The following is a 15,770-nucleotide window of genomic DNA, read 5'->3' on the forward strand; positions in this document are numbered from 1 at the left end:
AAGAGTACTTAGCATAAATATTAAGCAACCTAACTAATAGGGTTCCAACTCCCAGCAACAACAAAAATAAATAAATAAAAAATAGGGAACCACCCCTCACGCTCCACCTCATGATGCTTAATCAACGTAATCAACCTTAATTTGATGCAGTGTGAAAAAAAATGCACAGAAATCAATTATTTTTCAAGAAATATTAAATAGATTCAACATCTTTCTTCAACAAAATTGCAGACTGCACAGATGGTACCTTCCCAAAGGAAAAAGTACTATAGCTTACTAGGGTATATATATTAGACTTAACAGTCACTATATACAGTAATTGACTTCTATTCATTTTACATCAAATTAAAACTTTGGGTGTCAGATAATTATTTATTAAAAGCTCGACATTTTAAATGAGAATAAGAAAGAAAAGTATGTCTTTGTGCCCCCTTTTCCCTGTTCATGCCCTATCGGCCCCCCTGGCTAAACTTTGCTAGATCCGCCCCTGCACAGTTACCAGCGTCAGCTACGTAGAAAAAGATCCTGGAGTAGAAAGTAATAATAAATACATTCTAACAACAGCTTATCGAGCTTAAACGTGCTGCTGTTGTTCAGCCGCTGGTTTCCTCTTTCTGGCGCAAAGTGGGCCAAAAACAAAGACGGACTCGCGACAGAAAAGCCGATCAGCTGATCATTTAAGCAGTTTCACGATTGAAGTAGCAGCAAGAGAGCGAGAGGCAGTCGCTCGTTAAGCTTAACGTGGGAATGCTTTACAAACATTCAGAGGTGGACTTACACACTTGCTTTACTTCTCTCGGGGATAACTTTGTCGGAGATGAAATGCCAGGTTGCTAGCGAAGCTCCACATGCTATCCAGACCACAGACAGGTCCCGCATGCCACAGCCGCTCTATCACGTGATGCATACTGCTCCGACGTGCTAACGTTCTGAGGCGAGTTACGGCGTGTTGCAAGTTTTGTGAGGTGCTTTCGTGATATTTAATGGATCGGATTACATTTTTTATTTTTCTCTGATATCCGATCCAGTAATTTAGGTCAGTATCGGACCGATACCGATACGTAATATCGGATCGGTCCATCTCTAGTATCTGAGCCTATATAAGGCTGTGTGCCAGGTTCTCAAATAAAATAAAACTGTATCTGGTGGTTGGTATGACTCGGGGTGATGATTCATTTAAACTAACATACTAATCATGCCGTAACCATGTCTGTGTTAGACATTATTAAAGGAATGTAACCTAATGTTTATAGTCCACATTTAACACTTTGGAACAGCTGAGCTATTTGGTTCTTTCTTTGTGAATTTCTATTCTTAAGTTGTTTCTATCTTCTGGTTTTTGCTGATAAAGCAAGAATCATGTCAGCATCTGCTTCTTTCTGAACAGGATTTCCAAATGAACCTCCAGTGTACTCGTGTTTCTGGCTTTCATTAAAATTATTTGGGATGAAATTATTTTCTTTTTGCTCTTTTTGATTTTGAACCCATTCTTTCAAAGGATTTAATTTTGGTTTCCACTGACCAACAAATGACACAACATAAACACAAAGACGTGTGATTTAAATGTTCTTGATTCTGATCAGTATATCTGTGTCTCCACACAGGTAATGACACAATTGCTTGGATTAGCAACAAAATGAAGACCACTACAGAAGGTACGATCAAAGCTCTTTTTCCAAATGTACTGCAGCCCTGCACTTCGACACATTAAATCATTGCACACACCATTTACCAGAGTTACTATAGTTTTATTTCTTTTTGCCTTTTTGCTTTTACTTCAGTGTAGTTTCACTTAGTTTCCATTGTGAGTTTGCTCATTTCAAGTTAGTTTTTATTTTCTGAAATGTTTTCTTTCAGCCAGTTTTAGTGTTTATCAATTATTAATGTATGGATTTGGAAAAATCAGTACAAGTTTGTTTGTTTGTTTAAAAAAAACAAACAAAACTAAAGAACTTTTTGAAAGCAGCGGACAAACAAAGTGGAGTTGGCATTTCCTTCCTGTGTTTGCGTGGGTTCCCTCTGGGTGCTGGGCTTCCTCCCACAGTTCAGACATGCAGTTAGTGGGGTTAGGTTAATTGGTAACTCACCCATAGGTGTGAATGTGAGTGTGAACGGTGTCTGTGTGTTAGCCCCGCGATAGACTGTCACCCTGCCTCTCGCCCTATAATAGCTGGGATATTACCTCTGTATTATGAGTTTATATTTAACAGAACACCAGCCAAATGTTGTTTGAACTGGTTTTATTTTCTTTCTTTCCTGCCTTTGTTCCAGAGGCTCAGGCCTTTGGCACCATGTTGGTAGCTTATGGTTACATCTACCCGCTGCAGAACCATAAGAAGCTGGTCATGTGCAACGACAGCAGCCTGTACCGTTTCCAGGTAAATGTTTGCTTCACCTTTGCTACATGTGATAAGAGTCCGAGTCACACTGTCCCATCGTAGGTAAAGCATGTGAAGGAGTTTATATGGAATTTGTCAGAAGTTACACGTGAGAAAAAAACATAATCTGAGCAAATCATTTCATTCTGTGGGTGCAGGTATTTATTAGCAATGACATTCGTTGTGCATAAATTCAACAACCTGTGAGCGTAGAACTCAGACGCAGTCCTGCTGACGCGTCTGTGCGCACACAGGTTGGAAAGGGGGATCAGTCAATCAACAAATGAATTAAATAAATACATCATTAAATAATGAATTAAATGTTTTATAAATTAATTAAATAAACACAAAAATAATTAATTAAAAGCCCATTTGTTTAATTTTTGGTTTAATGACTTAATTAAGTATTTAATTAATCATTTAATGATGTATTAATTGAATCCATGCTGGCACTCCTGGCCCTGCAGCTGTGTTCATAAATGTATTTTATCTGTCAGCCGATCGAGTCAAAATCATTGCTTTGGTCTGGTTGCTGTTCTTGTAATGGTACCAACACAGCCTACACACAATCGTTTGGACATGTGTGGACCCAAACGATGCCTAACCTTTTGAAACACCCTGTTTGTCTGTCACCCATACACTGTCAACATGTTTTAGCCAAGAATGTCCTGGCTTAATCTTCAAATATATGTGGATGGAGCGCAGAGTGAAGGCAAAGGACCAACAAGTGCTCAGCATCTCTGAACTCCTTCCAGACTGTTGGAAACCATTTCAGGAGACGACCTCATGAAGCTCATGGAGACGCCGAGAGAGCAAAGCAAAGAATCTGAAATATCAAACTTGTTTGGAGTTATTTCCCACGTTTTTGTTCACTACATATTTCCACGTGTTCATTCATAGTTTTGATGGCTTCAGTGAGAATCTACAATATAATAAATAAATAAATAAATAGTCGTGAAAATAAAGAAAAAACAAACCTTTGATTGGTAGTGTATGTAAAATAGTTTGCAGTCAACATGAATAATGCTGGGTCCATGGCTGCAGTATATTACTGATGCTCATCAAGCCAACACAAAGACTTCGAGGCTGCTATTTTAACCATTTTCTGGAGAATTGATCGGTCAACAGGCAATGATTTCATGCCTGTTAATCTCTAATCTGGATCCTGTAACCTGCTCCAGAGTAGGTTAGGTTTGCAGCGTAAGTTACCATGGCAATGTACTTTGGCAAGAAGGGTTCAGGGTTCTCACGGTGGTGATACAGAACCCAGGGTTAACCTCGACGTTTCCTGGATAAGTAAACTCGTGCTTCATAGTACAGGCCTCAGACTAACTGGACAGGAAACTTTGAAAGATGTGCTAGCACTCACGCACGCTCTGCATGATTATAACCATACACACAAACAACATAACAGGTGGAACCACTTCCTTGACTGATATCAGCTACTGCATGAAAACGTGATTCATGGTGCCGCACGTCCTTCAGCAAAGGGAAACTGAAAATACCCATATAGATCCTCCAATCAGAGTACAGATTTGTATGATGAGCAAGATGTTGAATCATCTGGAATCCCTTGATGTCTTCATGCCTTCAGATTTTGCCTTGTTTAGACCTGAGGGGGGACTTGGATGAGGGGTTGTCCTCTGGCTCCTCCAAGGAAACTGTTTTTCAGCCTGATACCAGGCAGAAAACGTTCCCTCTGAGCCTGGAGGAAAAGGATAGAAACACACACACTACTAGTCAAGAGTTTTAGAACACCCCAATTTTCCAGTTTGTTATTGAAAGTTATGCAGTTTAATGTCTCTTTGCATTCTTAAATGAAAGTGTAGTACAAATAAAGAGTTAAAAAAGATGGAATCAGTTTATAGACCAAAATGTATTTTAAACTTTGATTCATCAAAGTCGCACCTTTGGCAGATATACCAGCTGAACACAGCCGTGTCTTTCTTTCTGCAATAGAAATCTTCTCCCATATCTGGAGCAGAAGTTCCCATAAATGTGGACCTTCTGGTTGCTTTGCTTTCACTCTTCTGTCCAGTTCAAACCAGCTCGTTGGGTTTAAGTCTGGAGACTGTTGGTTGGTAATTTTTTATTTCAACATGTGAACAATATACAGGTACCTTTATAAAAGAAAATAAGAAAGAAAAAAATACTTTACAAAATACATACAAAAAAACGTTCTGATTAATTTACATGTTGAAAGGGAAGAAGTAAACACTTATTTAATCCCACCCCTTTGCCATAAATTATCAGTTAATATTTAATCAGCTTCATTACTGGTATCATTTGTAATAAAAATAGTGAACAGATTTCTGATATACTATAAACTATAATATCACATCATGAGTTTGTTTGTTTTTAAATAGAGACATTCACTTAATTTAAATATTTTCCTTTTCTTTATAGTTGGAGAAGATCATATTTTTATAACTCTTTTTGAACAGTTTTATGTTTGGACGTTGCTTTAATTCCATATTCAGACTGTTCCACAGTTTCACTCCATGCACAGAAACACAAAAGCCTTTTCTTGTAGTACGAACCTTCCCTGTTTTGAAGTTATAAAAACCCCTTAAATTATAACTTCCTTCTTTCAAAACAAACATACTCTGAATATTACCTGGCAGTTCTTTATTTTTTGCTTTGAATAGAATTTGTGCTGTTTGGAATTTCACTAGATCGACTGTAAAAATAGTGAGTTTGTATGTTCCCTATAACCTGCAGTGTGGATGATTCGAATTGCTTTTTTTTTTGAAGAGTAAAACGTGAATGTAATGTGGTTTTATAGTTATTGCCCCAGGCCTCTGCACAATAGCTTAAGTATGGTGAAACCAGTGAACAGTAGAATATGAAGTGATGTTCTGTCGAATACCTGCTTTGCCTTGTTCAATATTGCAATGCTTCGTGATACTTTGGAATGAATATATCTTACGTGAGCTCTCTAGTTAAGTTTTTCATCTATTATTACCCCCAGAAATTTATTTTTACTGACTCTTTCAATATCAACACCATTTATTTGAATCTTTGTATTTAAACTACTATTTCCAAATAACATAAGTTTAGATTTATTCAAATTTAATGATAATTTGTTTTTATCAAGCCAGAACTTCACTTTACTTATTTCATATCCTCCAATAAATTCTGCAGATCATCACCAGAGCAGAAGATGTTTGTCTGGTCAGCAAAGAGAACCACTTTTAATGCTTTGGACACTTTACAGATGTCGTTAATGTTGAAGACTTTTGGACCCAAAACTGACCCACAAGCAATGTGCATACATAAGGAGCAACCATCATTTAATTTCACAAACTGCTTCCTGTCACCTAAATAACTTCGGACCCAATCTAGAGCGACCCCTCTGACACCATAATGTTCCAGTTTTCTTATTAATATATCAGGATCTATAGAGTCAAATGCCTTTGTCAAGTCTCTGAATAACCCAGCCACATGTTGCTTTTTGTCTGTGGAGTTTGTGATGTATTCTATTGAATCTAATAGTGCCGATGATGTTGATCTGCTTGATCTGAATCCGTACTGACTCTCGGTGAGTAGTTTATGTTTATCTATAAATTTTTCCAGTCAGTTTTTAAACAGTTTTTCAAGAACTTTTGAGAATTGAGGTAGTAAAGAGACTGTGCTGGACACTCCATGTTTTCAAGCTCACCATCTTGTTCTTTTTTCCTGAGGTAGTTCTGGCATAGCTTGGATTTATGTTTTGGATGAACCCTTGACCAACTAGACACATACCAGAGGGTCCTGCATGGTGCTGCAGGATGCTGTGGTAGCTGTTTTGGTTCAGGGAGCCTCTCACTCTGTACAAGTCACCGACCCTGGATCCAGCAAACAGCCTCAGACCATCACACTTCCCCCTCCATGTTTGATAGTTGATGCCACACACTGTGGAACCGTCCTTTCACCTACTTGACGGCAAAGATCCTGCATGAGTTCAAATGTTGATCCATGAGTCCATAATACCTTCTTCCAGTCTTCAGCAGTCCAATGGTGGTGTTTCATGGCCCAGCCAGGCCTCTTTGTCCTATTCTGAAGTCTGGCTTTCTTGCTGCAACTCATCCTGTCAAACCTGCAGCTTGAAGTTTTCTCTTCACAGCTGAAACTGAGACTATTAAGCTGCTTGAAGCTGATGTCCTGTGAGCCACCATCACACAAGCTGCTAACTCTCAGAAACTTGTCCTCTGGTTCACTCGTGTCTTTGGGTCTGCAGACCTCTTCCTGTCACAGTTTGTTTCTGAGCCTTTGATGGTGAAGGAAACTGGACTCACTGACACCTTGACTGACTGTCAAGGTGTTGACTGATTCTCGTTATGAGTTTTTGTTTTTAAGTCCTGAAACGTTTCATCCTTTTCTACAACAGACTGATGGGACAGCGGTGCAGAGACTTGCCTCCAGCATTAAAGTAAACCACAGTTGGTTTTTCAGCAGACACGTGTGTGATGACTTCACGTGCTCATCCATCCTGAGTTCTACACACATTGTTGTGCGACTGAGAATAAACTCCTGTGAAATGAAATGATTTGCTTGCACTATGTTTTTATGACATAAAATAATTCTGTGCTGACCATGTCTGTGTGTGTGGGCTGTTTTATGTTGGCAAACGATTCATTAAACCAAAGCAAAGAGTGTGGGTACAGGTAAAGGTCAGGGAAGGACATGAGCTTTCTTTAGACTGTTTGCTGTAATTTAGTTGTTTCAGTAATGTCCAGAAACATTTTAAATAAACATTGAAACCAGACATATAACTGGTTTCATTTTCAATGTTTTCAGACTCCTTACTTCTGGCCAACACAGAAATGGGTCCCAGACGACTCTGATTATGGTGGGTATCCTGTGATATGAACTTACCTGCACTTTGTTTCTACAGGAACCTGCAGGCGGTGTCATACCTCAGTCACCATATATTAAACATTTACAGTGGGATGCAAAGATTTGGGCAGCCTTGTTAATAGTCATTATTTTCCTGTATAAATCGATGGTTGTTACAATAAAAAATGTCAGTTAAATATATCATATAGGAGACACACACAGAGTGATATTTGAGAAGTGAAATTAAGTTTATTGGATTTACAGAAAGTGTGCAACAATAAATAAATTCAGAGAACGACTGGTAGGAGTATTAATGGATACAACTCACTTAAACTAACAATAAAACTTGACTGTCTGTTTGTAGGTAAATATATTTAAGTTGAATTAATTGACAAAAGTTTTGTATTTAAATTTCTTCCCCCACAAAGATAAGTAAAAACGTTCTCGGCTGATCTTCTCAGAAACAAAGCCTGATCTTTTTCAAAGAAAAAGCCTCCCACGATGCACTCGGCAAACAGCGTTAATATTTTCAGTGTTAAACATTTCCTCAAATAAGAAGTGGAACACCTGAGAGCTGGTCCACAAAGGCAGCCCAGGAGAAACAAGCCTGTGTTGAGTCAGTGTGCCAACATCATGTCAGAGCTGTGCTGCAGCGGTCGCACAGTGGTTTTCTGCAGCATGGAAACACTGGGCTAATTTTATGACATCGTAGGATCGAATCATTTGAAATCATTCATGTGAGTTAAAGCTGCTAATGAACCACTTTGCTTCCATACCTTTAATATAGCAACAGTATGAAGCAGTAACCTGGAGGACATAGAAACAACTATGAAATTAACGGGATTTCTATTAAACAAACACATTTAAACCAGTAAATTATAAAGAAAATAATGTTGTTCATAGAAAGACTGGTTTTGTTTATTGTAGCTAATAATCTGATGAATAAAATTTACTTTTTGTGTTTTGACTGTGTTTTTATTTGGTTTTGTGGTTTTAGCCATTTACCTGGCAAAGCGGAACATCCGGAAGAAGGGCGTGTTGGAACCATATGAACAGGTAGACAATGTGTCTGCTTCTAGATGTGTAATGAGTAGCACAGTCATTATTCCATTATTAACTGGAATACATTAAGTCTACTGGTCTTCAACTCAATAAGGCTTCTCAGATTTAAGCTGGGAGATTTAAGTTGAGGGCTGATGTCACAGAATGATACTGACACAAACCAACAGTGCAATTTTGGATCTTCTTGTTTCACTGTTTTTCTATTTGAAGCAGCAGGAATGAAATGGTGATGAAGTATTCATTCACAAGACATTTAACTTTTCAAACGTCACTGGCCCCATAGCTTCTGCCTCGGTTGTGCCACAGTGGCTCCTTTTACTCTGTGGGCCCTCTTTCTGTCTTTTTGATGCTCCTCTTCACCTTTCTGTTTCTCTGGCGTCTCACCGATCAGAGGCTCTTTCATCTCCTGGTTATAACAAGAATGCAGTCAGCACGTGCTGATTAAACTCTTAAACTAAAAGGGATTTTCACCTTGCTGCTCCATGCTGTGTGTTTGTGTTTCAAACAGGCACATTACAATCACTTCCATGAATGGCTGAACCACAAATGGGATTTCATTGTGATGCAAGCAGCTGAACAGTATAAGTAAGTGACACTATCACAGCTCGTAATGTATAATGCCCGCTGCCACCACAGATGCTGGTTTTTGAGACTATTTCTTAAAGTGCAGTTTGCTGCAGCGTGGTCACTAATGTACAGTGATTGGTCCTGATGCTGTGACGGGTCTTGTAGGCACTTCTGTTGTTTGGTTTTAGGTTTTCACAGATGATTTCCTCTTAATACCCCACTTACCTGCTTGTACATGTGTCAGGGCTGGCAAAGAGAGGAAGAAGCCAGATCGCGTGGTGTTTGACTGCCAGGAGAGGGCGTACTGGATGGTGAACAGGCCTCCGGTCAGTCTTTCAAACTCTGTGCTGTCTACATGTTTTAATCTCATTTATAATCATGATCTGTAATTGTATTATTTAGACTGTATCTATCTTGAATGATGTTCTGTGTGTCCAGCGTTGTGCTCACAGTGCCATGGACTGTGGTCCAGAGAGGCTCATTGACCCAAACACAGATGAGGTGAAAGGTCAGTAAACATAGAAACCCACAAACAGGTGTGGAGCAATGACAGTGTTACATGATTACATGAACTTAAAATCCTTTTTCTGGAGACGCAGTCTAACCTTATGAAGCACTGTATGAGTGAAAAATGGTTTGTAAATGCCATTTAAATACCATGATACTGTAAATACTCTAAATACTGTAAATGCCATTTAAATACCATGATATTGTAAATACTCTAAATACTGTAAATAGCCATTTAAATACCATGATATTGTAAATACTCTAAATACTGTAAATAGCCATTTAAATACCATGATATTGTAAATACTCTAAATACTGTAAATAGCCATTTAAATACCATGATACTGTAAATACTCTAAATACTGTAAATAGCCATTTAAATACCATGATACTGTAAATACTCTAAATACTGTAAATACCCATTTAAATACCATGATACTGTAAATACTCTAAATACTGTAAATACTCTAAATACTGTAAATACCCATTTAAATACCATGATACTGTAAATACTCTAAATACTGTAAATACCCATTTAAATACCATGATACTGTAAATACTCTAAATACTGTAAATGCCATTTAAATACCATGATACTGTAAATACTCTAAATACTGTAAATACCATTTAAATACCATGATACTGTAAATACTCTAAATACTGTAAATGCCAGAGGTGTGGACTCGAGTCACATGACTTGGACTCGAGTCAGACTCGAGTCATTAATTTTATGACTTTAGACTTGACTTGAAAAAATGTTCTAAGACTTGTGACTTGACTTGGACTTTTACACCAATGACTTGGGACTTGAATTGGACTTGAACCGGTTTACTTGAAAAGACTTGATATTTCACCCCAAATATAAAATTTAACATGCATATTATATAGAGATTGAAAATGTGACGTCATTCACGGGTAGAACCGCAAAGGATTCTGGGAACTCGTGACAAGAGTTACTAGCGCACGCAGGCTTTCAATTAAAATCAGTCACACAGCGATAAAAAGAAACACAAAAATGTCAAGAAGCTGTTGTATTATTAACTGCAATAGCCGGTCGCATGACAGCCACGGGAAGCCGACGGGTAAAGAGATCGGTTGTTATCGGATTACGTCGTTGAAGAGAAATTGTTCGAGCCATGTTTCCAAAGTAACAAAGACGCGACGGATGGCCTGGATTGCAGCCATTCAAAGACCAAATATAACGTCCCAGAACACTCCAGCTCACAGGTTAGTCTGCTCCAAGCATTTACACGAAGGTCAGTCTGCTGTTGTAGTTAATGCGTCATTTTCATAACATAATTGGTGATATAGGTTACAAGCAAGTCTGGCGCTGAACAGAAATTGTCGCGCTATGCTCCTTTATTTATTGTGCATAAATAGTGAATTGTCCTGACACAATATTGCGTTTCGCTTCTGTTACCATGGTACATTGACAAAAACATATACTTTTATTCACAGGATAAAACAGTTGTTTTGTATCACTAATTGCCCAGTACGATTACAGCATACAGTATTATTGTCACTGCTACATTTCTGTGATGCTACCAGAAATTATTTCCACTACTAATTAATTACCGTTGAGCTCAAAGGTCCTATTAATAAACGGTTAAGGAATGTATATTTATGACGACGATTTGTGAGACTGGTAAACTTATGATACGTACGATGGTCTTTACTTTCTACACGGTGCATTTCAAGGTCCTGCACCCATCCGTCGGTAAACTGTACCTGGGCTTGTTGCAGTGACCGTAAGTTACTAAACTTCACGAGTGTATGCACTCACTCCAAGAACCGTATGATTATAAATATGCATATAAATATGCTACAATGAGATAGCTGACTTCATCTAACTAGCAAATGTTTTCCAGGCTACGTTGGTGATGCAGTTTTTTTTTTTATATGTATGATATTTTTATCATGCGATTTTAAAGCCGGTCCTACAACCGCATCCAAGAATAACATGCAGCTTATCTCAGAACCGTCGGTGAAAATTATTCTTGGAGCTAGGTTTAATTGAGCTGCATTCTAAAGAGGTGCAATTTCACAATTTGTGTATATTTTCTAAGTTCACTATTTTGTCATGTGTTGAGGAAAAACACAGATTTAAAAATTACATGGTCTAATATTTACATTTAGCATAACTGCAACATGCTTTTTTTCGTTTTTTTTAATGACTCGAAAGGACTTGAAATTCAAAGTTTCAGACTTGTGACTTGACTTGGACTTTTACACCAGTGACTTGAGACTCGACTCTGACTTGCCTGACATTACTTGAGACTTGACTTGAGACTTGAGGATAAAGACTTGAGACTTACTTGAGACTTGCAAAACAATGACTTGGTCCCACCTCTGGCAAATACCCATTTAAATACCATGATATTGTAAATACTCTAAATACTGTAAATAGCCATTTAAATACCATGATATTGTAAATACTCTAAATACTGTAAATACCATTTAAATACCATGATACTGTAAATACGCTAAACACTGTAAATACCCATTTAAATATCATGATACTGTAAATACTCTAAATACTGTAAATACCATTTAAATATCATGATACTGTAAATACTGTAAATATTGTAAATACCCATTTAAATACCATGATACTGTAAATACTCTAAATACTGTAAATACCATTTAAATACCATGATACTGTAAATACTCTAAATACTGTAAATGCCATTTAAATACCATGATACTGTAAATACTCTAAATACTGTAAATGCCATTTAAATACCATGATACTGTAAATACTCTAAATACTGTAAATGCCATTTAAATACCATGATACTGTAAATACTCTAAATACTGTAAATACCATTTAAATACCATGATACTGTAAATACGCTAAACACTGTAAATACCATTTAAATACCATGATACTGTAAATACTGTAAATACTGTAAATACCATTTAAATACCATGATACTGTAAATACTCTAAATACTGTAAATACCCATTTAAATACCATGATACTGTAAATACTCTAAATACTGTAAATACCATTTAAATACCATGATACTGTAAATACTCTAAATACTGTAAATACCATTTAAATACCATGATACTGTAAATACTGTAAATACTGTAAATACCCATTTAAATACCATGATACTGTAAATACTCTAAATACTGTAAATACCCATTTCCACATCAGTTTTCAGATTTTAATTATATTTCCAAATTTACAAAAAGCTACATGTTTCTGTTTACATGTTTACATTGGTAATTTTGTGATGGCAGTAGAGCTTCAGTTGGAGTTTTGATTGGATGCTCAACCTTCTATATCTGTATTTATTTTAAATATTAAAGGAAATACTGTATTTTACAGGATGAAGATATTCAGAACACTTATTTATTGCATTTCCCTTTCTTCTGTTTTCCTCTAACACAGATCTCTTTTCTCACATGAACATGAAAGAGTAATGCAGAAAGGTTTATGTGTGTCTGCACAGTGGGGTGAAAAAGTTTTCACAGGGTCATTTCTGGGGTGGATTTACTGCCACGCTCATTCCTAGAAAGGCTGGTAACTGTCGAGAAAGTTCTCCACCTGTGGAGACATAATCTTTATGTCTTTTTTGCATGTTTGTCACACTTCAATGAGTCAGATCATCAAACAAATCTGAATATTAAACAAAGACACGAGCAAACACAAAGTGCAGTTTTGTTCTCAGAGAGAAAATGAACACAGATCCAGAATTTAGTAAATGAAGAACACAAGAGTACTTCACAGAAGTCCAAACAAGGCTTCATAGTAGTGAAACCTTGTAATGGGCACAGAAGCAGGAGGGTAACGAGACAACTACAAAAAAGAGACCAATAAACCGATGGATCAAACTCCATGGTGATGAAGAAAAGACACATGCAAACCAGAAATAACTTTGCTTAAGTAGCCAGACTTTATATCCCCACTGTGTGACATTATAGTGTTGTGGTGTGGTAAGTGGTCATTGTACTAATGAGCAAAACCAAATTGGCTGCCCTGCAGCACACTGGCGACCTGTCCAGGCTGTACTCTGCCTTTCATCCCATGGCAGCTGGGATGGGCTCCAGCACTCCAGAGGACCTGAATTAGATACATGGAATAAAATGGATGGATGGAAATGGGCTATCTGCTGAACCTTGAGGATGGTTTGATGGTACAGGGTTCCACTGTTACCTCACACCATGCGGGTTCTGGTATCAAACCTCCAAATTTGCTGGGCATCAATTTGGCCAACGGCATGTTTGATGAAATAATGAGTCTGAATTGTTAATAGGTGTGAATGTTAGAGTTTGTGGTTGTCTGTCTCTGTCTTAGAAAACTTATTCAATTCTAGCTTTGGGGAAAAGCACTGATATTGATATTTGGCTGCAATTTTCAAAAAGCTTTGCAAAGTTAAGTAATCATTTACCCCAGAGGAACCATTTCTGCTTCAGCAGACCTGAGCTGTAGATCTAGACCCCTAGCATCAAAACGTCTTTCTGTATTTAATCATACTTGTTAAGCTTATCACATAACGAGTACTACTGCACCAAAAAAAATGCTTCCATGAAAACTTTTCATTTTATAATTCTTTTCTTTCAGAAAACCACTTTTGATATCTATAGACGCAAGGTAAGTCTTTGAGTTGCTACTGAAAAATTAAAAGTATGCATGCATAAATACACAGCTTTAGCTGTACATAGGTACAAAGGTACTTTGGAAATGGAAATAATCCAAATAACAATTCTGTGTGTGTTTTTTCTAGAACATGTTCTATCAACAAGCTATCATGAGGTCCAAGGTCAAATCTAGCGTCTCCCTGGGAGCGTAAGTTTCTTTCTGGTACCAAGACACAGATTAACCCTGCAGATGCCCCGCCCCTCCCTGAGCCTGGTTCTGCTGGAGGTTTCTTCCTGTTAAAAGGGAGTTTTTCCTTCCCACTGTCACCAAAGTGCTTGCTCATAGGGGTCATCTGATTGTTGGGGCCAGGCCCTGGAGCCAGGCCTGGCCCTGGAGGGTGCCCGAGTGCGAGCGTCTGGTGGCTGGGCCTTAGTCCATGTGGCCCGGCCGGGCACGGCCGTAAAAAGGAGGCACCGTAGGGGTCAGTTGCATTGTGAGCAGGGCAACAGCCAGGAGTGGAGGTCCTGGCGGACCGATCCCCGGCTACCAAGACTGGCAATTGGGACATGGAATGTCACCTGTCTCGTGGGGAAGGAACCTGAGTTAGTGCATGAGGTTGAGAGGTACCAGCTAGATATAGTATAGATATAGGCTCACCTCAATGCACGGCTTGAGCTCTGAACCCAGTCTCCTGGAGAGGGGCTGGACTCTGGAGTTGCCCCTGGCGAGAGGCGGCGGGATGGACTGGGTATCCTGGTATCCCCTCGGCTTGCTGCCTATATGTTGAGGTTTCTCCCAGTGGATGAGAGGGTTTGTTCCGTCTGCCTTCGGGTCGAGGAACGGGTCCTGACCACCGTCTGCACTTATGCGCCGAGTGGTGGTTTAGAGTACCCAGCCTTCTTGGAATTCCTGGGTGGGGCTCCGGAGCTCCACCTGGGGTCTCTGTTTTCCTACTGGGAGATGTCAATACTCACATGGGCAATGACAGCGAGACCTGGAGGGGCGTGATTGGGAGGGACGGCCTCCCGGATCTGAACCCGAGTAGTGCTTTGTTACTGGACTTTTGTGCAAACCACAGTTTGGCCATAACGAACACCATGTTCGAACATAAGAGTTTCGATAAGTGAACGTGGCACCAGGATGATCTAGGCCGCAGGTCAATGATCAATTTTGTAATCGAATCACCAGAACTAAGGCCATATGTTCTGGACACTCGGGTACAGAGAGGGGCTGAGCTGTCAACTGATCACCACCTGGTGGTGAGTTGGATAAGGTGGCGGGGGAGGACGCTGGACAGACGTGGCATGCCTAAACACATAATGAGGGTGCGCTGGGAATGCCGCGCAGAGCAGTGATGTGCGATACCACTGATTTGCTTTCCGATCCGATACCAAGTAAACTTCAAGGTGGTATCGGCGATACTGATCCAATACCGATACTTTGTACAAAAACTTTTTTTTAACTGTATCTTTTATTGTATCTCAAATTATAGATTCATAATGATTACAGGACTTCAGATTACTTGTTCTTATCACTTAATAATGCAGAATTATCATACAGAAAACTGAAGTTGTGTGCCATTTGAGCATGTTGCCTGCCTGCAGCACTAAAGGACTCCTCGAGAGACGTCTGTCTCGCCCTGGCAGCACCTGTCCCTCTCCTCGTCTTCAGTTCACCTCAACATACGCTCATCATATTCTGTGATATGATTTACTCTGAGGTGTTTGACGAGGTTAATGGTGTTGCCAGAACACCTCACTGTCTTGCCACATGTATCACAAACCGCATCTTGGCTGTTTGTGGAGGTAAAATACGTCCACACATTACTCCATTTACACTCAGTCATT

At 38.9% G+C, this 15,770-nt stretch overlaps 1 protein-coding gene across 1 annotated transcript in view; it reads left to right on the top strand.

Annotated features, from left to right (window-relative positions):
- rgs9a (regulator of G protein signaling 9a) overlaps positions 1 to 15,770 on the top strand; it is a 35,953-nt gene that overhangs the window by 9,603 nt on the left and 10,580 nt on the right. The window contains exons 3-11 of the mRNA XM_085351252.1: positions 1,605 to 1,655; positions 2,272 to 2,378; positions 7,158 to 7,209; positions 8,194 to 8,252; positions 8,767 to 8,843; positions 9,070 to 9,151; positions 9,264 to 9,326; positions 13,906 to 13,935; positions 14,069 to 14,130. Coding sequence (XP_085207378.1) covers positions 1,605 to 1,655; positions 2,272 to 2,378; positions 7,158 to 7,209; positions 8,194 to 8,252; positions 8,767 to 8,843; positions 9,070 to 9,151; positions 9,264 to 9,326; positions 13,906 to 13,935; positions 14,069 to 14,130 — 583 coding nt within the window. The remainder of the gene's footprint in view (positions 1 to 1,604; positions 1,656 to 2,271; positions 2,379 to 7,157; positions 7,210 to 8,193; positions 8,253 to 8,766; positions 8,844 to 9,069; positions 9,152 to 9,263; positions 9,327 to 13,905; positions 13,936 to 14,068; positions 14,131 to 15,770) is intronic.

This window comes from Diplotaxodon limnothrissa, linkage group LG4, assembly GCF_057381915.1.
Source record: "Diplotaxodon limnothrissa isolate DT_005_m linkage group LG4, D_limnothrissa_male_GT1.1, whole genome shotgun sequence".
Lineage (NCBI taxonomy): Eukaryota > Metazoa > Chordata > Actinopteri > Cichliformes > Cichlidae > Diplotaxodon > Diplotaxodon limnothrissa.